Source organism: Mastigoproctus giganteus, chromosome 8 (genome assembly GCF_048544385.1).
Source record: "Mastigoproctus giganteus isolate SK-2022 chromosome 8, ASM4854438v1, whole genome shotgun sequence".
Taxonomy (NCBI): Eukaryota; Metazoa; Arthropoda; class Arachnida; order Uropygi; family Thelyphonidae; genus Mastigoproctus; species Mastigoproctus giganteus.
This window is the reverse complement of record NC_143582.1, coordinates 171652262-171676379: the sequence shown is the minus strand read 5'-3', so window position 1 is coordinate 171676379 and position 24118 is coordinate 171652262. Positions and strand designations below refer to the sequence as shown.

Sequence of the window (24118 nt, the reverse complement as noted above, 5' to 3'; positions counted from 1 at the left end):
ATCCTTTGTCCATAGCTGTTATTATTATTAGCTACATGTTGTAAGGCTTATGCTGCACCAGGCGGGAAAAAAAAAATTTCCCGAATTACCCTGAGAGACAGAGAGTCAGAGTCAAAAGTGGAAGGGAATCACCAAGAAAGAGAAGAATGATGATATCCAGCTCAGGACCCTGGGTGTGCCAAGCCCATAATCACCAGATGTGAGCCCCCGTTTTAAGAGCTTTGTTCTTAATGATATTAAGATTTCCTGTTACAATGTGCCCATGATATTGGTCAACATAGCATGTATAGATGGGATTTTTGCAGTGGAAGGGACAGTGGGGTATTCAGGCCGGAACGATGTTCCGGTACTTTTTTTCTAAATGTCATAATAGAAAATCATTAAATTAATACACCTAATATTATGACACAATGGCATAATCAAAGGGGAGGGAGAAATATCTATTTTACCCATTGCTACTAAAAATATATATATTAATAGTAATCTTTAAAATTAATAGATTTCTTTAAAAATTTATTTAAAAACAAAAATATAAATTTTGCAATGAAACTTGAACGTTTCTTACAAAATACAATGTGTTAGATAAAGAGATCCAATGAATGAGATATACTGTGATGTGTGCGAACACTGCATTTTGATTCGCCATGAGCTGAATGCTAGAACTGGTTGTTCTATGAACCGTGAGTCTGAAGTCTGATTCAGTTACTGTACAGTCGATCTGGCATTATCATATAGTTTTCTGGAGAATGAGTGTTCCGGTACTATTTTTTTTGGTTATACACCTCTGGAAAGAGAAGATCTGCTAGTTGAATATTTCCTATGTTAGTGGCCAATTGCTTGTAGTTACAAATTTTGACACCTAAGGGAGATTCATAATAAAAGCAATGATGTACATTAAAGTTGTAAAAGCTATGTGAAGGTAGTAAGTGGTTATGTTTATTGAGCAAGGAAGACCAGGATATTGTGTCAAACCATTTATGTGCAAATTTGATAGAGCAGAATTCAAGTTGGAATGTTGTTTGATAGAGCAAAATTCAAGTTGTAACATTACCAATTCTGTAAAGGCTAATGTCGTGTGTGATGTACTTAAGTTAGATGTTATTAAACATAAATTTATGGTAGAATGAAACCAAAGCTTTAATTATGGATTTTTTAATGCTAAAAAGAAGTGGTTTATTTTCAGTATGTCAAGCATTGTGCTATCCCAAGAATTTAGGATATTTTTAAAGTCAAGTTTGATATTTTTGTAAGGACTATATTTTTGTTTCCACATGAGTGTCTACATTTAGGAGTCTGCAAAATATGATCAAGCTTGAATAATTTATATATACAGTGTTGGTGTTTAAAGAGCTATTACTTAATAAAATTTTGTTAAAGAATTTATTGTTGAGGCCATGTGGATACAAAGATCTGTATATACACATATATACATTTTCATAGTACTTACACATGGAGTTGTCTTTAATAACAGCAGTGATTTTTATGCCAGCATTGCTGAAACCATGGTGGTGGAAGTGTAGTATTTGATCATATATCAATTTTTACTTTTAGCTAACATCAAATTTGAATTTCATATTTGCTCTACCTCTTTTTTGGACCTTAACCAAGATTACCCACCCATATCTAATGTTGGCCATCACTCCTTATTTTTACTTAATCATTTTTTGCTTTATAGTTACCTCCTTATTTTAATTTAATCATTTTTTGCTTTATAGTTGCCTTCTTATTTTAATTTAATCATTTTTGCTTAATCATTTTTTGCTTTACCTTCTCTCTAATTGGCTTTTCAATTCAGCTTATAATTTTGCTTAATTCCTTTATTTGCTATGCTTCTCCTATTAGTTATGATATTTTGTATAATTATGCTTCCATCTTCACTTTTTTTTTTTTTTTTAACAGAACTATTTATTCCACCTTGCAAATACAGGCAATCCCCGTATAACATGGTACTTCTACAACATGATTTCGTTCTAACACAATTGATAAATTGCGGAAATTCCTGCACAACATGGTACTTATATATCACGGCTTCATGCAGTTAGAGAATTTCGGCAAATCTTGCATAGCACAGTATTTTTGAGATTTGTGCAGAGAAAACCCTACTATTATTACGTTGGATGCAATTTTTCAACATTTCCATTCTTTTTTTTTTTTTTTTTGTGAATCCCCACTGTTGACTCGCTTAGTCGTTATGCAAAAAAAATTATTGGGAAATCCCCATATTTTATTTTGTTCGGAAATCCCTGTGTGAGGTTCTGTGCTATTGAACTTGTGCTTGTTTGAGACCACAAAAGGGGGGGAAAAAATTGCGACTTTGCAGCATTACTAAACTTTGTTCTTAAGAACTGTATTGCAATAATTTCTCTGTTGTGAATTAAATTCCAGTTATTTAAATTGGCAGTTACCTAAATTATGCCTAAGGAACTTGGGCATAATTTGGGTAACTGTCAATTTATTAAAGGAATGGTTTCTAAATTGTTTTATGCCAGTTTTGGTAAACTATTTAAAGCAGAAAAAATCTAGTAAAAGTTTTATTACTATTGGATAATGCGCCAGGGCCAGGCCATCCAAAAGATTTAAGTCATCGAAAATGTTGAAGTACTGTTCCTACCACCTAATACAACTTCTTTAATTAAGCTGTTAGATCAAGGCATTACATCAGGAAATTTACAATGGATTTTGGAAAAAATTGATTCCAAATCTGTTGAAGTGATGAAATCATGGAAACATTTCTCAATTGTGAACTGTATCATAATCATAACTTGATCGCTCAAAGAAAGAAAACCGTCAACGTTAAAACCATGTTGGAAAAATGTATGGCCAGAGTCAGTTCATTTAGAAAATATGGTCGAACCGGCAGAAAATGGAATCGGTGCGATAGTAAATATTTCTAAGTCAGTAGGAGGGGGGAAGGTTTGATGATATGACTACTGAAGACACTCAAGAATTACTGGTAGAAAAGAGGCTGGTGAAGCAGATTTGGTGGAAATGGCATTGGAGGTAAACCAAATGAATTCAGAGGATGATAGCGCAGATTAAAATTCTGAAGTTCCAAATTTTACACTAAAAAGGATATGGTAAGGGATAAACTTATCTGAGCAATTAGAATCTTATTTTCTGAATGCAGATCCTTCGACTGAGAGGAACACAAGTTTCAAAAGGGAGCTTCAAAACTGCTTAGCTCCATACCATGCAATTTACAAAGCTCTATCAAGCAAAAGCAAAGAAACCCAGATTACTGATTTTTTAAAGAGAGCAGAAGATAAATGAAATCTAGATGCTGAGAAGAAAAATCAGAAGGTGAAGATATTCTGCAACAGAGAAAACGTTCTCGTTTGATTGTGCTTAGCAGCAGTGAAGAGGCAGGAAATTAAATGAATGTACATTATCTGACATATATGTATCACAGTTTGTAGAACATTTGTTTAGTTATTACTATTTTTAATAAAAATTAAGTTTCCGATAGTTTATAAAATGATGTATTTTTGTTAGCTTTTGGAATGTAACCCCCCCCACCCTTTTTGTACTGGTTTTTAGTCACGTATAACACGGTTTTGCACTACACGATATTTTATGGGAACCCAACTACTGTGTAATATGCACACTGGGCTTTGAACAGACAATTTCAAAAGTGGGCATGCAAGTGACATCTTCAACAACATTAACAGACTTCCAACATGGAATGATAGTAGGATGCCACATAAGCAAGCATTCTGTATGAGACATCCCAGTCACTCTGGGGATCCCTAGGTAAACAGTTAGTGATGTAATATGCAAATGGAAGAGGAATGGGACTGAATCTGCCAAAAAACAGCCTGGTAAACCCCAAAAATTGACAGAATGGAACAAGAGAATTCTGCAAAGAACTGTGTGCCAAATCATAATTTGCCATTGTCTTAAGTCACACAAACTCTCTGTGAGAGTATTGGGACTAATGTCAGCACTAGTACAATACAAATGATGCTTCATGTTATGGGTTACAATGGTTGTGCAGCTGTTCACGAGCCATTCATCACTTCACCACTTAGGCTTAAGTTCTGCAAATTGCAATGCCCAGAGAGTAAGCACCTGCGAGGTGATCTGATTGAGGTGTATAAGCCGAATGGGTTGGGCAAGCTTGATGCTGATGAGATTCTTCCTCTTGCTCAGATTAAGAACCTGAGGGGGCACCATTTCAAATTGAGGAAAGACAGTTGTAGAATGAGGAATACGTGCAGAAATTTGCCTTTAGGCAGTGGGTAGTTGATTGATGGAACAGACTTCCATCTTTTGTTGTGGAAGTTGATAGCCTAAATAATAAGGCTGAGCTGGACAGGCATTTGGAATGAATGGAGGGGGTGAAATGGGAGGTTTTTTTTTTTGGCTGATGCTGCATAAGCTTGCTCTTTTGCATCGTATGCCTATGCTAATGCTAGATGCTGATTAACATGGTGTTAATCCTGGACAGTAGAGCAGTGGAAAACAGTCCTATGGATAGACAAGTTGAGGTTTCACTCTACCAGTCTGGTGGGTGTTCCTGGGTGTGGCGAATGCCAGAGATACAGTTCCTTCCTGATTGTATCCTCCTAACAATGAAGTTTGGTGGAGGCAGTATCATGGTATGGGGCTGCTTTTCATGGTTTGTCTTGGGCCGATTAGTCGTTATCGACAAAATCATGAATGCTGTGCAATACCAGGACCACCTGGACAATTATGCACTTCCAACATTATGGCAATACTTCGGAGAGGACCTGTATCAGCAAGACAACTATGCCTTATAGCAAGACACTATGCCTTACTGCTTGGGTTTTAACAGAGTGATTTGAGAACATGCATGTGTAAAAGGGTGTGTTTTGTCATAAATTGGCCAGCCCAGAGTCCTGAACTGAACCCTATCGAGCACCGTTGGGATGTATTGGATCATCAGGTATGTGCACGTTGAGATCACCCAAAGAACAAGGTGGTCTGCATTAAAGGCCAAGTGAAGGAACATGTCACCTGACATTTATAAAAAGCTGGTTGAGAGTATGCTGCAAAGATTGAAGGCCATCATAAAAGCAAAAGGTTTCAGCACAAAATATTAAATGACACAATAAAAGCTCTTTTTTTGTCTAAAGGCAGGTGTCTAGATATTAATGGTAGGGCAGTGTATATATGAACCTGTATGAAATATGAAAAAACATATTATCCTTATCGTGAAATCACTCTAACATATGTTTCCTCTTTGGTCAGACTAACCTGACCCTATTGTTTGTGCTTAGACAACTGAAGGTATGAGGTTTACTGTATTTTATGAATGTGGCTGGTCTACCTCTCCTTCAGGGATGAAAACCATAGTTTCTGGGAGAAAAAACTGTCCAACCTTTGCCAACTAATTTTGTCATAATGTGAAAAGCCCACAGTTTCTCCCAATCCGATAGGATGTATTTTTAATTTTGGCTAGCAACAAGAATTGAATTTAGGACTTTTCCACTTTGTGTCAGAGTGCAGTGATGCTACCCACCCTGCTACCTGTGAAGGCACCTCTTAAATAAGTGCTGGGATGACTGGATACCTATTTTCTTGACATTACATCAACCACATATACAGAAATTTTGTGGCAAATTTCTACAGTTATCTTTTTGCTTGCAGAAATCAGACAACTCTTCACCCTTGACCATGTTTTCATTATATTGGCCATAAGTGATGGAGGATAATGAGTTAGAATAGGGAATGTGACAGAATAGGGAATTACTCACGTCACATTTGGGAGAAGTCTGTGTTCAAATCCCATTGGAGACTAGAGGAATTTTTGAATGGCTTCTTCAATCGAGACTTGGGCATTAGTACTGGTATATTTTTCAAGAAAGCAGGCTAATACAGCATCAGTTTAAAAGAAAAAAAAAAGCACTTCCCATTTCACCTATCCATTTCCTCCAATAGTTTGTCCAGGTCTTCTTTGAATTTATTTAAACTATCACCTTCCAAAACAACAGATGGAAGTTTATTCCAGCAAACAGCTGGCCAAAGGCAAACTTCTGCAACTGCCATCCTCTATTTGAATTTATGCCTCCTTCTGCATGTAGCTTCAGCAAGAGGAGGAATCCCATCAGCATTGAGCTTGCTCAATCCAGTCAAAGCCTTAAACACCCAAATCAGCTCACGTCAGAGGTGCCTAGTCTTCAGATATTGCAATTTGCAGACTTGAACCTTTTCTTGGTAAGAGCACCCTTTGTTCCCCTCACCAATCTTGTTGCCCTTTTCTTACTCATTCCAACTGTTATACATCCTTCCTAAAATGAGGCCTGCAAACCTGTATGCAGTATTCAAGATGCAGCCTGACCATTACTTCATACAATGAGTTAATCACCTCCTTATTCCTGCTAGCAAAATTCCTGTATAACATTGCCAAAACCCATGAGCTGCTCTGGCATCCTACCTGCATTGCTCAGAGAACTTCATATCCAATTGCACAATTACCCCCAGGTATTTTTAATTTCCCACTACCTTGAGTGTAGTACCACACAGTTGGTATATTATTCTGGGATTACTGCTATCACTATCCATTACCTTGCATTTGCCAATGTTAAATTTCATCCACCATTTCTCAGCCAGTCTGCCTAATTTTTCTAGATCTAGTTGCAATACCACCATTAACCAGCCGACGAACCTTTGTATCACTGAAAACTTTGACATTAAGCCCAATAAACTTTCCTCAATATCATTAATAAATATAGAAAACAACAATGGACTCAGCACTGAATTCTGGGGAACTCCACTAATAACATTAGTCCCACGAATAATGCCCATTGATTACCACTCTGTTTTCTCTCACTCAGCTATCCCTTTATCCATAGCAGTAACTTGCCCTTAATGCCATACTGCTCCAATTTGTACAGTAGTCGTTTGTGTGCAGCAGTATCAAAAGCTTTCCTGAAATCCAAGTATATGGTATGAAAATTATTTTTGCATAGAGTTTCTTTGTTACTACATTATAATATCCACTCAGATTGGTGAAACAAGATCTTCCCTTAACAAATCCATCCTGTGATTTCAGTATAAGTGCTTTCCTGTCTAGATTACCTTGAATTACAGTGACTTGATTATTTTACAGGGAACAACAGTTACATTATCAGGTCTGTAATTACTCGTGTCGCCCTTTAATCCCTCTTTGTGAATTGGGGATACATTTTCACATCTCCAGTCTGCAGTGACTTACCCCAAATCCAAAGATGCTTTCATACTTATGGCTAAGGGTTTGCTTACCTCCTCTGCTGCTTCCCTTAATATCATTGGATTGATCCCAGCTACCACAGGTGCCTTTCTTATGTTTAACTTCAACAGTTTCTCTACCACTTTCCTCTCAGTTATTACAAAATCATTTTGCTTCCTGTTAGAGTTTGATAAACTTCTGGCATCCACCTCCTAAAAGAATTCCTTGTGTGTGTGTGTGACTCGATGCAGAAAACTCATTCAGTTTGTGCTGATGATCCTGAGAAGGATCATCAGCAGTCAACTCATCTATATCATGTGGACCAATTTGATTCATCCCCTTCCTTATAGTGTTTACATAAGTAAAGAAGTCTTTGGTTTGTTTCTCGTGCATCCTTTGCCAAATATTTCTCATAATCAGCCTTTGCTCGCCTAACCTCCTTTGTGACTTGATTACAATCAGTCATCCTAGTGTGTGGGGCGCCTCCGTAGTCAGGTGGGAAGGAGCATCAGTGCGTAGCACATGCTTCTTTATTAGACCAGGGTTCGAGCCCGTCACCACCAAATACGGAGGATGCGGAAAGGTCAGGGAATGACCACCGCATATCCCGGAGCAATATGGCCTTAGTTGCTAATGCTCCTAAAAACCAAATAACAAAACAAGCGGAAAGGTCAGGAAATGACCACCGCATATCCCAGACAATATGGCCTTAGTTGCTAATGCTCCTAAAAACCAAATAACAAACAAACCTAGTGTGTGTGTGGGGGGGGGGTGAGTGAGTTCTTTGTGAGTTATTCTGGATCCTTTGTCCTGTGTAGCATGCAAACCAATATCTGTATGCATGCATGTGCATGTTCACAAGCTAATTTTGCAGACATAATATAGAATCATGATTGTATCAACTGGTACACTATGACAAAACTAACTAATATGCTAAAAAAAAAAGTCCAAAACACCCAACAATAATGAACAGATGATGCCAATAAATAATTGTGCCGTAAGCTATTCCTTTCTTGGTGGATGATTGTACATTCCTCAGATTTGTTTCAGAGTATTATTATTTTTTGTATATGATGTTACTCTCTTATGCTGTTGATTAACTAATGTATGTTAATTTAACAGGTCACTTCATTTTATTTGCTGATATATACCATATATAATGATGTTTTAAGCACATTTGTCTCCTAAATTTAGGGGGACCAAGTGAAAACAAACTTTTACCTGGAGACCAGATACTTAAGATAAACGGAGAGGATGTAGTTAAAGCTCCTAGGGAACATGTGATAGAATTGGTGAGGTTAGTCTGGATTTGTAAAAATCTTGCAGTGTGTAATAACAAAAGTTTTTTAATTTTGGCAGTTAATTTTACTTTTGTTTATTTCGTGTTGATGAGAGAGAGAGAGAGAGAGAGAGAGAGAGAGAGAGAGAGAGAGAGAGAGAGAGAGAGAATGCAGACTGATGGAAAAAAAATAAATTAATTAAAAATAAAACTGTAACAGAAACAAAATGTGTTACCTATTATGAAGAAAAATAAATTCTTTGCTTGAACAAATTTAAAAAAAAAAAGCATTTTGATTTATGTTTATTTTTAGTGTTTAGGAAATTTATTTATTCTCATCTCTGTGAGAAAGTAAATTAATTAAATGAACAGGTTCTATTGTAGGCATGACAGAAATAAAAATCGATATATTTATATTTTCTTTGTTGTGATATGCAATGGAGTCTATATTTTTTGTAATTAGTTCGCATGCTGGAATTTTCCTCGTACACTAACAATCTAATCACCCACTTTTCAGAAGAGGTGTGTGTATATATATAAATGAGTTTTTAATGTAACTCTTTAAAAGAAAAGTTTAAAGAGTCACATAGAAAAGAGGTAAAACAATAGATGAAATGAATTGTTTTCGGTGAAAGCAAGATTAATAAATTAGGTATGACAGATGCACCTAAAAGTGCAAAGCAGCATTAAAGGATGCAAGAGTATGTAATTTGTATTAATATTAAATTAAATTAAGTAAGTATAAATGGATGTGAAAGATCATAAGGTGCCAGTAACTATAAGGGTGAGGAAAGTAGAAAAGAAGAGTAGTAGATTAGTGAAAGAATGTTATATTTTCTTTTATTTATATATCTTAGAGGATAAGATATATCATAATATCTTAGAGGTTATGATGAATTAAGTAAATTATGGGCTGAATTGCCAAGCCAGTATTAAGTGGAGGAACTGTAAAGTAAAATTAGTACAACGAAATATTAATAAAATGCAAATAAAAATTTAAATAAAAGTAAAATGAAAATGGTATAGCTGTCATCAGATACGGGGAAAAACAATTTTAGTAAAAGGTCTAATATAGGTAATGCAAAATGCTTGATCTGATGTCAGCAGAAATAAATATTGATACATGATCAGGTATTTCATCAGGGGACTATACCTGATCATGTATCAGGAATTGCATTTCTATACTTGTATATAATAGTAGAAGAAAAGTGAAAGGTCAAAAAGGAATGAAATGAAATTAGTACTTTTTAATACGGTATGGACAAGGTAGTCCCAATGCAGTGTAATTTTTTAGGTAAAAAATTAATTTAGGTAAAAATAAGCATTGTGTTGGGATAAAAATGGTTAATATCAATATATTTAATATAAATATGTGGAATTTAGTGAAGGATTTAATTTTGTATAGATAAGAAATCAGTGTATTTTGAAAATAAATTTGGAACAAGCAAATGGTATAAGAGTGCAGTTTTAAATTGAGGATGGGGAAGGGAAAAGGAATATTTTAAAGAAATAAAGATGAAAAATAGCAATAGAAGTAGGATAGTAGGGAAGAAATTTAGAATTAGACAGCAGAAAGATGAAAAAAAGTAAGTGTTAGTATAAAAGGGAGCTAATACCAAATGATTGTATTGAAAGGAAAAATATGAGTCAAGACATGCAGAGAAAACGAATCTAAAACGAAACCGAAAGTATGATAAGACTGTGAAAGTGTACAATACCTGGAGTATTTCAAGAAATGTGAGGAGAAAATGAGCTGTTGGGAAAAATAAAGGTGGGGAGCTGAGATGCACAAATTCAGTAGCATAGATGAATGTATGCAGGCTTAAACCAAATGAGCAATATATCTACATGAGAAAGCAGTTTATAGCAGTGAAGCTGATTTAATATTAAGCTGTGAATAAATTCAAAATAGCAGGAAAATAGAGACCTCTATAGTCATATTTAGAATAGAAGTGCATGAAGATAATTTATAATTAGTGTTGAAAGAAAAAGAAATGAGGTTGGAATAGTATGGCTTTAGAATGATACAGTCATACAAAATTAAACATTACCTTTAATATATAAAAAATTGTACAGTGGCAAAAAACATACACACATAGATTATAATAAGCTGAAAAGTAAACGTATAAGAGTATGGTAAATAAGAATCATCAAATATTTTGAGGAAATAAATAAATTAATAATTATAATTTATCCAAATTATCATGAAAGTGCATCCAAGGAGCAAGAACTGGTTAAAATGCAAAGAAATAAGTAACATGGTGACATGAGATCCAAAGGAGGTGCATTTTATGGAATCGATTATAAAAGAACATGACATAAAGGAACAAGAAATAACATGCAAAAAGTCAATGTATAAGAAAATTCCAAGGAAACATTTATAGTACGGGAAATAATTCCATGTAAATAATAATAGATAAATTCACAGGTAGTATCGAGTGAATTTGCTGTGGAAATAGCAGTAAATAAAACCAAGGAAAAAGAATCGGTTAACATTATATACAATAATGAAGTGATATAACTCCAGGTGACTAAAGATGAAATAAGTCCAAGAATATGCCACAATTCCAAGGACACATATAAGGAAAAGAACAGGAAATAATCCATGTATATAAAACTAGATGGATCCACACTTAGAATCAGGTGTGAATTTAATATGGAAATAATAGTAAATGAAACTAAGAAAAAATAATCAGTAGACTTTATATCCAAAAATGTAGTGATATCATTTCAGGGATATAAGTAACATGGTGAATAAAGTTCCAAAGGTGTTGTAGTTATGGATCCAATTATAAAAGAACAGGAAATAAGTCCATGTAAATGAAATAATTCTAAGGAACTAACTACAATATGTAAGAACAGGAAATAATTCCCTGTATATCAATTTAGATATATCTATATGTAGTATTGGGTGTGGATTCACTGTGGAAAGAAAGAATAGTAAATGTATCCCAGGATAAAGAACCAGTTGACAAATTCATTGGTAGTGTAGTAAAGAATCCAATAATAAAGAACCAGTTGACAAATTCATTGGTAGTGTAGTAAAGAATCCAATAATAAAGAACCAGTTGACTAATCCATTGGAAATGTAGTTAAGAATCCAATTATAAAAGAACAAGAAACAAGTTTATGGACATGAAACAGTTAAGTGGTATAGACCTGAGTCACTAAAATCAGAGAGTTGTTATAGGATTTTTGTGAAAAAAACTAGAAATGGATATTCAAAGGTATAGTACGTTAACATAAGCTTGAAAAATCCAAGATCCCCAAGGTAAATTCTACATATGATATCAACTGTATCCTAAAACAAATCATTGGAAATCAGCCAAGACACAATATGGGCAGATAAATAAAAGTAAGCCAAGAGTCCAGAAGGGAAGTTAATTGTAAGTAATTTCGTGAATGTTTATTAAAACAAATCCATTGGATATTTGTGAAAAGTAAAAACATAAGAGTAGAAACTTAGTGAGTAAAGAGTTAGCATCAATCCAAGAAAATAGTTACATCGGAAATCATGTATAGCTATTATTTACCAAGTAGTAGAATTCCACCAGATAATATACAACTATACATATACATTTAGAACTGACCAGTATATAGTAAATTATAACTGAATTTATTACTGATAACATGGTAAACTGTACTGAAAGAGTATTTAATAAAGTAGATAGGGATATTATTGTTGACCAGCTTATTATAAAAGAGTTGTAGAGCTTTGATGAACAGTAGTTGGTTACTGCATATATTAGCTAGTCTTATGGTTTGGATACATATTATATTTTTATGTATTTTGTTGGAAATATTGGAATGCCAGTTGGTAAGATACATGACATCAAAGTTAAATTTATTTATTTTTTCATATATGTTAATATTATATGAAGGAGAAGTATTGTTAATAGTTTTCGTTTGCGATTTTAATGTTCACAACTCCAGCTGGCTTGTGTTTTCTAGTCACACCGACCCAACTGGTCGAGATGCTGAGGCTTTTGCAATTACTAATGACCTTCCACAGATTGTTCATTTACCTACAAGAATACCAGACAATCCTAATCATACAGCCAATATGCTTGATCTTTTTCTCACAAACAACCCTTCTAAGTACACGGTCAAAGTGAGAGGTCCTTTAGGCACTTCAGATCACAACTTGGTGATTGTCTCTTCTCCAATGGAACCTTTATCTCATGGCTATTCCCAACCTCGTGTTGTTTGGCATTACAAGAATTTAATTCTTTTCTTCTTTTCCTTGGTGGAATTACTGTTTCAAAACTTCTGATGTCAACGTTTGCTCAGATCGTGTCAGTGAAATTATTCTTGCAGGAATGGACTCCTTTATCCCACACTCCACTTTAATATCTCGTCCTTTATCTAAACCTTGGTTTTCCAATAAATGTGCTAAGGCTGTTCAAGAGAAGAATGTTGCATATCGTAATTCGCTTGTTTCTAATTCTTCAGTTTCATTTTCTGCGTACACCAAAGCTCGCAACTATTGTAAAGCAGTTATTAATCAGTCCAAACTAGAGTTTGAACTGGCTAAGAGTAGAAAACTTGCTTCTTGCCCTAATGGCAGCCGAACATTCTGGTCTCTTGCCAAAGCTATTGGCCGAAACTTTTGCCCATCTCTGCTTCCACCTCTGTCCAAACCAGATGGTTCTGTTGTCACTTCAGCCAAGGATAAAGCTGACCTGCTAGCATCCCATTTTTCTTCCAACTCATGTATTAATGATCTTGGTAAAACACCTCCCACCATTCCCAACACGCTCCATTCAGTGCCACCCGTAGTCTTCCGTCAAAAGGATATCAGAAGGATTTTGACGAATCTTGATGCTAAGAAAGCTCCAGGTCCCGATGGTATTTCTCCACTTGTTCTTAAAACCTGTGCTCCTGAACTTACTCCTATTCTATGCCTCCTTTTTTCACTTTCTTATTCCAAAGGTGTTTTTCCTTCTGCTTGGAAATTTGCTCATATCCAGCCAGTTCCTAAAAAGGGTGACAAATCCCTCCCATCTAATTATCGTCCCATTGCAATTACTTGTACTCTTTTCTAAACTAATGGAGAAATCAATTAACTGCCAACTCTTAAACTACCTAGAAACCTTCTGTCTGATCAATGATCGCCAGTATGGATTCCGTCAGTGTCGATCCACTGGTGATATTCTGGCTTATGTTACCCATTTATGGACTAATTCAATGGAAAGGTTTGGTGAAACACAAGTAGTTGCTCTTGACATCTCAAAGGCTTTTGATCGTGTTTGGCATAAAGGTCTTCTAAACAACTTCCATCTTATGGTTTGCCAACTGTTTTTAGTAATTAGTTATCCAGTTTTCTCTCTGATCGCTGACTGAGGGTGATGGTAGATGGCTCTCTGTCTTCTAACTTCTCCACTAATTCCGGTGTCCCCCAAGGTTCAGTTCTTTCCCCCACTCTTTTCTTCTTGTATATTAATGACCTTCTTCCATTGACTGGAAATCCTATCCATAGTTTTGCTGATGATAGCACATTGCATTCCACTTTCCATTTTGAGAAACCTTGTCCTGCTCAATCAGCTTCAACTTGTCGAAAATCTGCTACTAATTCCTTAAATGCCGATCTTCAGCTAATTCTCCAGTGGGGCAAAGACAACTTAGTTGATTTCAACTCTTCTAAAACTCAGTCTTGTCTTATATCTCGCAAAAAGGATTCTTCTGCTCCTATGCTTATCTTTAGTGCCACTCCGATTTCTAGGCAAAATGATATATCTCTTTTGGGGATTACCCTGACTTCTAATCTCTCTTGGCACAAGCACATTACAAATATTGCTTCCTCTGCATCTAAAAAACTTGGTTTCCTCTTTTGCTCTCAGCATTACTTTTCTTCCAAACAGCTGCTCACTCTGTATAAACCGCAAATCCGCCCTGCCATGGAATATTGTTCCCACATCTGGGGTGTTGCCCCCAAAACCTCTCTCAGGTTTCTTGATTCCATTCAGAAGAGGGCAGTTAGGTTAATTAATGATTCACCTTTAACAAAGTCTCTCCACTCGCTGTCTCATAGACGTACTGTTTCTGCTGCATGCCTCTTCTACAGATACTTCCATGGGCACTGTTCTTCTGAATTGGCTTCTATAATTCCCGCTCTCTCTTTCAAAACAGTCCGAACACGTGCCGCCACCAGCCAACATCCATTTACTGTCCAACTCCAAACTCACAGAACCAACTTTTCATCTTCCCCGTTTATTCATTCAACTGCCGTTTTCTGGAACAACCTTCCTTCATACGTATTTCCTGAAAATTACAGTCTACAGAAGTTCAAGTCCGATGTCAACAAATATCTTCTTTCGTCTTCTCAACCTCCAACCCAAGCACTGTACTAAATACTGTAGGTTCTAATACCTCTCGTGTTTGGGGTTTACGTAAAAAAAAAATATATATATATATATATATATTGAGGTCAAGGAAGTTGGCTGTGTGATTGGTGGAATTTATTTAGCTTAAGTTCACCAGGGTAAATTGCTTTGGCTATAGGTTCAAGTTAGTATTTAAGACGAGGATGTCAACTACATATCTGAAAGCTAATAGGTTATAATTTGGATTATTTGTGGTTTATTTCCAACTGGAAATGGGTTTTTTGGTTGTTTCTTTCTGGAAGTGACCAAGTAAAAGAATATGGTGTCACTGTCATTTTGATTAAGGAATGTTCAAGGTCTCTTCTTGGATACAATCCTATTAATAATAAAATGAAGAAGGTTAGACTTCAGATCCAGCCAGTAAATCTTACAGTTTTAGTTGCATATGCACCAACATCCACAGACGAAGATATGGATGTTTATTATGAAAATCTCCAGTCAGCTTTTATCTGGTCCCAAAAAAGGATGTTTTGAAATTCATGGGTGATTTTAATGCAAAAGTAGGCAAGACAGTTTCTTCTAGTCCGGAATGTGGTAGGTTTGGTCTTGGCACTAGAAATGAGCGGGGGTGAAAGTTTAATTGAATTTTGTCATCTGAATAGTTTTGTCATATGTAACACCTGCTTTCAGCAGCACCCAAAAAGGCTCTAAACGTGGAAATTTCCTGATCATAAAACAGGGAATCTGATTGATTATATCCTTATGCAGCAAAGGTGGTGTTCCAGTGTAATCACAACAAAAACACTTCCTGAAGCAGATTGTGGCAGTGACGATCAGCTACTCCAAATCGTACTCAAGCTGAAGCTGAAAAAGATCATGAATAAGGTTTTCCCTAGACGACTGGATGTAGAAAATATTCCAAAAGATTTATGCTTGAAACAGGCAATCATTTTCAAGCTCTATTAGAACTAGATGATGATATGCTACCTGAGGAAATGTGAGAAAATACAAAAAGCATTATTAAGGATTCAGCAAATAGATATTAGGGAGAGGTCAAAGATCAGGAAGCATTGGATTACAGAAGCCACTTAAAAACTTATTGAACAGAGAAGAACTGCAAAAGCCCAGAGTGTACAAGGAAATTAAGAGTATCAGAAATTAAGCAAAGTCATCAAGCACTGTTTAAGCCAGGACAAACAGGATTATATCAATTGAAAGTGTAAAGAAATCGAATACCACAATAAACGAAACAACACTAAAAAGATGTATGATGTAATTAAGGACTCCAAAGGGGAAATTTTAACAGAGGAGAACACAATCAAAGGAAGGTGGAAAGAATACTGTGAGCAGCTCTTCCGAGCACCTGCTGGCACTAATGATCTGCTACCCCATTTTTCAAGAGTGTGATCATGAACCAGTTCCACAGAAGGAAGAAGTCGAAAAAGCCATCAGAGAACTAACTTGTGGCAAGTCACCTGGAATCGATGAAATCCCAGTGGAATCGATTAAAACTACTGGTGTGAAGGGCGCCGAGTTTTTCCGTAAAAATTTGGGAAACGGGACAGTGGCCATCAGATTGGAAGAAATCAATTTTCATCCCTTTACCAAAAAAAGGAGATCTGAAATTTTGCTCAAATTACGGGGACTAGCATTAGTATTAGTAGAGGCATATGACGCAAGAATGCAAGCTTATGCAGCATCATCCAAAAAAAAAAAAAACCATTTCCATTTCACCCACCGTTCGAAATACCTGTCCATCTGAGCCTTAAATTTATTTAGGCTATCAACTTCCACAACAAGGGATGGAAGTCTGTTCCACCAACCAACTACCCGCTGACAAAAGGCAAATTTCTGCGCATCTATCCTACATCTCTTTCCTCAATCTGAATTTATGCCCTCTCAGGTGATTATTCTGAGCAAGAGGAAGAATGCCATCAGCATTGAGCATGCTCAAACCATTCAAGGCTTTATACACCTCAATCAGATCACCTCGCAGGTGCTTAGTCTCCAGACACCGTAATTTGCAAAACTTAAAACGTTCTTCTTAAGAGCAACCCTTTGTTCCATTCACTAATCTTGTTGCCCTTCTCTGTACTCTTTCCAACAGCTCTAGATCCTTCTTGAAATGAGGCTTCCAGACCTGTATACAGTACTCAAGGTGTGGCCTGATCATTGCCTTATACAAGGGAATAATTACCTCCTTATCCCTGCTAGAAAAATTCCTGTATATCATTGACAAGACACCATGAGCTACTCTTGCAGCCTGTCTTCACTGCTCAGAGAACTTCATATCTGCCTGCACAATTACCCCGAGGTCCTTTTCATTCTCTACCACTGTCAGTGTAGTACCACAGAGTTGATACGTTGCTCTGGGGTTGCTGTTTCCCATATGTAGTACTTTACATTTGTCAATGTTAAACTTCATTTGACACCTCTCAGCCCACGTGCTCAACCTTTCCAGATCCTGTTGCAGCAGCATAGCATCAGTAGTGTCCTCAACAACCCTACCAACCTTTGTATCATCTGAAAACTTGGATATTAATCTTGATATACCATCATCAATATCATTTATAAATGCAGAAAACAATAATGAACCCAACACTGAACCCTGAGGGATTCCACTAATAACATTAGTCCACGATGAGCAGTGTCCATTGATTACCACTCTCTGTTTTCTCCCCCTCAGCCACCCCTTTATCCTTAGCAGCAATTTGCCTCCAATGCCACACTGCTCCAATTTGTGGAGCAGTCTTCCATGTGCAAAAGTATCAAAAGCCTTTCTAAGATCGAAATATATAATATCACAGTTATTCCCTGCATCCAGTTGTTTTGTGACTGCATCATAGTATCCAATCAAATTTGTCAGGCAAGGCTTTCCCTTAACAAAACAATGCTGTGTCCGAGCTATAACTGAAGTCTTGTCTAGATGATCCTGTAGTGCTTCTTTAACCAGTGCCTCCATTAATTTTCCTGGAACAGAAGTTAGACTCGCAGGTCTATAATTACTTGTGTCAGCCTTTGATCCTCCTTTGTGAATTGGGGTCACATTTGCACAACTCCAGTGTATGGGTACCTCCCCTGAGTCCAAAGAAGTTCTCATAATTATGGCTAAGGGTTTGTTTACTTCCTTTGTTGCATCCTTTAATATAACTGGATAGATCCCATCCACCCCAGGTGCCTTTTTTATGTTTATCCTCAACAAAAATTTCTCCTCCACTTTCCTCTCAGTTATTAAAAAATCATCTAGCTCACTGCCAGTGTTTACTTCACCTCTGGCATTCCCCTTCCCGAGTAATGTGTGAATGTAGATGCAAAATACTTGTTTAGTTTGTTAGCCACCTGAGCAGGATCCTCAACTGTTGAACCATCAATATCCAGTGGAACAATCTGATTCATCTCTTTCCTTCTAGAGTTTACATAGGTAAGGAACTCTTTTCTGTTTTTCTTTACATCCTTTGCCAAGGATTTCTCATAATCTGCCTTTGCCTGCCTAATCTCCTTTGTGACTTGGTTATAGACCAGCTTATATCTATCATAGGCTTCCATGTGACCCATTAATTTATATGTATCCCGTGCATTTTTCTTCTCTGCCATATGTCTCATTAGTTCATCTGACATCCATTCAGGCCTAAACCTTGAACAATATTTCTTAGTTGGTATGTAAAGCCTAGTAGCTTCCAAGATAAGTTCTTTGAATGCTTCCCATTTTGAATTTGCTTTGGTAACATCACCAGTTGGTCCCGCTGTATTGAATTTAAATACTGTCTGAGACCATCGTAGTCGCCTTTACGAAAGCAAAAACCCTTCCCTTTACCCCTGATGGTAGTTATCTCTTTGAGTATATCCAACTTCAGCACACTGTGATCACTGCCACCTAGTGGTTCCTTTATCTGTAGATTCTTAATGCATGAAGAATCACTACTGATAATCAGATCAAGAGTATTACTCCCTCTAGTTGCCTCCCGAACATGCTGATGTAGAAAACAATCATCCAATAAAACCTCAAAAGCCTTGCTAGTGTCTGAGTGACCAACCCACAAATTCCAATCAATATCTGGGAAATTAAAATCACCCATTATCACACTCTCTGATTTACTGGCCCACTCTATTTCCCTGTACAGTTTCTTATTATACTCATCAGAGTCATTAGGCCTATAGCACACTTCTACTGTCAATTTTGATCTCCCAATGCTTATGTCATCCCAGACTGACTCAACATTGCACTGTCCAGCGATGTCGACTGGCTTCACTTCCTTGGATTTTGGGTTTCTTAACTAATAGTATAACCCCTCCTCCCTTCCTATCCTGTCTATCCTTTCTGTACACATTGTACTCCCCAAATTCCAGTTCTGCATTCCTTATATCTGTGTGACTCCATGTCTCTGATATCCCAACAATATCTGCCTTTGATGTTTTGAGCAGTACCTCAAATTCATCAAATTTATTTACCAAACTCCTAGCATTGGTGTACACGCAAGTATACATGCAACTGTTCCTATTCTTAGCTACCCTAACACAACCCATGTGTTTACTTTTAATGCAATGTAATGTAACTGTATCGTACCTGTATCGCAATGACTCCCAGCAGTCTCTGAAATATCTTGCATCTTATTTTCCAGGCTGCTGCACATTCCAATAGAACAGTGCAGGAATCACTTTCACCTCTGCCAGTGGCTACTGTTAATCTATTAGTCCTTGTATCCCCCCCAAGCTAGCAGTTTTCCGACCCACCTAACACTGCCTCGATAGCATCAGCAAATATTCTTGCACCCTTTCTATTTAACTGTATCCCATCCCTGTAGAAGCAGTCTCTCCTGTTAACAAGTACAGACCAGGCTGAAAAAAATTCTACACCTTGAGCCTTGCACAATCTTTCCAGGGCTGAATTGATCGACAAGGCTCTCATCATATACTCCCTCCTATCATGTCTGGGCAGAATTGCAGACACTTTCAAATTCAACCCTAATTCACGCCTTTTTTTCAACAGTGGCCTGTACTTTTAAGTAATTCTGCCGGTCTCCTACTCTTAATATCATTAGTGCCAATGTGTACAACTGTATCACCTTTTGTGCCCTTAAAAGATGATATCCACTCTTCAATGTCATCAACCTTTGCCCCTGGCAGACATATCCTGGTCCGGTTCGAGCTATCCGTTTTACATACCATGTTTCCCTGACAATAGTCACCAACAACTACTAGTTTCTGTTGGACCAGCACATTATGCCTTGGGGGTTGATGCTGTGTTGCGTGATGATCAAGTGCAAGCTCTGGCGCAGCTGAGAGCGTGATGGGGCCCTCAATTTAGATCCTTTGAGGGCATCCACCCTGTCCTTCAAGCTCTCATATAGGCCCATAACAACGCTGAGTTGTCACCTGATTTCCTTACATTGTTTACATCGTGCACACACTGTGTGTGTGTGTGTGTGTGTGTGTGTGTGTGTGTGTGTGTGTGTGTGTGTGTGTGTGTGTGTGTGTGTGTGTGTGAGTGAGTGAATAAGTAACAGGTAACAACTGGCTATGCATTTTTTGTAGCAGCATTTTGAGCCTAGTCTCTCACAGTGTGCAATTTTACAATTGAGTACATTACCCCAGGTCTGCCCATCTGTGGAATATTCAGGTATTAAGTGACATTCCTGGTAATACAAATATCTCATCTTGATGTTGAAACAATTTTTTGAACAATTTTGTTATCTTTGCTGCCCAAACAGGAATTGGTGGCCTACAGCATCTAGTGTTATCATGCACACATCTAATCCTTTCAAATTTTTTCATGTGGGCCATGAAAACTTTAGTAAAGCATGGGCCTGACCACTTCTTTAACTTTCTCTCTCTCAGCCCCAGTTTTTTTTTTTTTTTTTTTTTTATGTGAACCCCAAACACGAGAGGTATTAGAACCTATAGTACTTAGTACCGTGCTTGGGTTGGAGATTGAGAAGACAAAAGAAGATATTTGTTGACATTGGACTTGAACTTCTGTAGATTGTAATTTTCAGGAAATACGTATGAAGGAAGGTTGTTCCAGAAAACGGCAGTTGAATGAATAAATGAGGAAGATGAAAAGTTGGTTCTGTGGGTTTGAAGTTGGACAGTAAATGGATGTTGGCTGGTGGCGGCACGTGTTCGGACTGTTTTGAAAGAGAGAGCGGGAATTATAGAAGCTAATTCAGAAGAACAGTGCCCATGGAAGTATCTGTAGAAGAGGCATGCAGCAGAAACAGTGCATCTATGAGACAGCGAGTGGAGAGACTCTGTTAGAGATGAATCATTAATTAACCTAACTGCCCTCTCCGAATGGAATCAAGAAACCTGAGAGAGGTTTTGGGGGTCAACACCCCAGATGTGGGAACAATATTCCAAGCAGCTGTTTGGAAGAAAAGTAACGCCGAGAACTAAAGAGAAAACCAAGTTTTTTAGATGCAGAGGAAGCAATATTTGTAATGTGCTTGTGCCAAGAGAGATTAGAAGTCAGGGTAATCCCCAAAAGAGATATATCCTTTTGCCTAGAAATTGGAGTGTCACTAAAGATAAGCATAGGAGCAGAAGAATCCTTTTTGCAAGATATAAGACAAGACTGAGTTTTAGAAGGGTTGAAATCAACTAAGTTGTCTTTGCCCCACTGGAGAATTACCTGAAGGTCGGCATTTAAGGAATTGGTAGCAGATTTTCGAGAAGTTGAAGCTGATTGAGCAGGACAAGATTTCTCAAAATGGAAAGTTGAATGCAATGTGCTATCATCAGCAAAACTATGGATAGCATTTCCAGTCAATGGAAGAAGGTCATTGATATACAAGAGGAAAAGAGTGGGGGAAAGAACTGAACCTTGGGGACACCGGCATTAGTGGAGAAGTTAGAAGACAGAGAGCCATCAACCATCACTCTCAGTGAGCGATCAGAGAGAAAACTGGATAACCAATTACTAAAAACAGTTGGCAAGCCATAAGATGGAAGCTTGTTTAGAAGACCTTTATGCCAAACACGATCAAAAGCCTTTGAGATGTCAAGAGCAACTACTTGTGTTTCACCGAACCTTTCCATTGAATTAGTCCATAAATGGGTAACATAAGCCAGGATATCACCAGTGGATCGACACTGACGGAATCCATACTGGTGATCGTTGATCAGACGGAAGGTTTCTAGGTAATTTAAGAGTTGGCGGTTAATTGATTTCTCCATTACTTTAGAAAGAGTAGAAGTAATTGCAATGGGATGATAATTGGATGGGAGGGATTTGTCACCCTTTTTAGGAACTGGCTGGATATGAGCAAATTTCCAAGCAGAAGGAAAAACACCTTTAGAATAAGAAAGTGAAAAAAGGCGGCAAAGAATAGCAGTAAGTTCAGGAGCACAGGTTTTAAGAACAAGTGGAGAAATACCATCAGGACCTGGAGCTTTCTTAGCATCGAGATTCATCAAAATCATTCTGATATCCTTTTGACGGAAGACCACAGGAGGCATTGAATGGAGTGTGTTGGGAATGGTGGGAGGTGTTTTACCAAGATCATTAATACATGAGCTGGAAGAAAAATGGGATGCTAGCAGGTCAGCTTTATCCTTGGCTGAAGTGACAACAGAACCATCTGGTTTGGACAGAGGTGGGAGCAGAGATGGGCAAAAGTTGCGGGCAATAGCTTTGGCAAGAGACCAGAATGCCCGGCTACCATTAGGGCAAGAAGCAAGTTTTCTACTCTTAGCCAGTTCAAACTCTAGTTTGGACTGATTAATAACTGCTTTACAATTGTTGCGAGCTTTGGCGTAGGCAGAAAATGAAACTGAAGAATTAGAAACAAGCCAATTACGATATGCAACATTCTTCTCTTGGACAGCCTTAGCACATTTATTGGAAAACCAAGGTTTAGATAAAGGACGAGATTTTAAAGTGGAGTGTGGGATAAAGGATTCCATTCCTGCAAGAATAATTTCACTGACCCGATCTGAGCAAACGTTGACATCAGAACTTTTGAAATAGTAATCCGACCAAGGAAAAGAAGAAAAGAAGTCTCGCAGGTCATTCCATTTTGCATTCTTGTAATGCCAAACAACATGAGGTTGGGAATAGCCTTGAGATAAAGGTTCCATTGGAGAAGAGACAATCACCAAGTTGTGATCTGAAGTGCCTAAAGGAGCTCTCACTTCGACCGTGTACTTAAAAGGGTTGTTTGTGAGAAAAAGATCAAGCGTATTGGCTGTATGATTAGGATTGTCCGGTATTCTTGTAGGTAAATGAACAATCTGTGCTAGGTCATTAGTAATTGCAAAATCCTCAGCATCTCGACCTGCTGGGTCGGTGTGACTAGAAAACGGAAGCCAGCTGGGGTTGTGAACATTAAAATCACCAAGGAAAATTACCTCACTGTTAGGAGAGTTGGACTGGAGAAAGTCAAGTTGCAACGAGAGGAAGTCAAAGAGCTCCAAGTGATTAGTCGAGTTGGGAGAACGGTAGAGACAACAGATGAATTTGACACAATGAGGTAGAGAGATTTTAAGCCAGAGAAGATAAAAGAGAGGAGATTCCAAATTGCCAAGTCTCTGACAGGGAATATCAGAACGGACATATGCACAAGTACCACCTTTGAGGCGAAGGGAATCATACAGCGAATAATTTGGGCATCTGAGATGAGCAGTAGTTGAATCAACCGATAACTGAGATTCTGTCAGAAAAAGTACATGAGGTTTGGTAGACTGCAAGTGGAAATGGACATCGTTGAAATTAGAATTGAGACCACGTATATTTGTGAAATGAATTAGGAAGTCCTTGGGAGGTTTAGATCTTTTCGCAGATAAGCTTGCTCTATTTGTTTGACAATTCATGGTGTATTCAATAGTAAGAAAAAGTGGGCGGGACATGCTGTATGAAGTAATGAAATTTTTGGATATGGCGTACATGTGGTAAGAATATACCCAGATCCTTGACATAACGTGGCCTCGACAATGCTCCCCGCATACACACTACTCGGACTCCCTCCGGTCACTATCTGGCAGAGTAGAGGTAGCAAGATTATACACTAGCTGATCCGGAAGCCTCCTAGAGAGTTACCAATAGGTCCGGTCCGGTGTACTAACTGGCAGCCGGCCTGCGAAAACCGTTTTAGAGCTGTACCCTCGAAATGTAAGGAATATTGGATCTCGCCACAACGTTCATCATAACCTCAAAAGTCATCAATCATACTGCATGATGGAAGAGATAGGGAAGGGTTGACCGGAACTTAGCTCTAGAGATTAAACATGGGTTCCACCACTTCAAGCCTTCAATAAGGAAAGTGGTGGTATTTCACCGGTTGATGAGAGTCATCTTCCACCTAGTACTGCCTGGTAACATAGAGGGGCGGCGTTCCTCCATGTGGTGTG

The 24118-nt window shown here is 37.6% G+C and overlaps 1 protein-coding gene across 3 annotated transcripts in view; it reads left to right on the top strand.

Moving 5' to 3' along the window:
- Window positions 1-24118, top strand: part of LOC150082006 (uncharacterized) — a 521135-nt gene that overhangs the window by 305250 nt on the left and 191767 nt on the right. For all 3 annotated transcript variants that reach the window (XM_090379053.1, XM_090379052.1, XM_090379054.1), the window contains exon 4: window positions 8366-8468. In XM_090379053.1, coding sequence (XP_090235179.1) covers window positions 8366-8468 — 103 coding nt within the window. The remainder of the gene's footprint in view (window positions 1-8365; window positions 8469-24118) is intronic.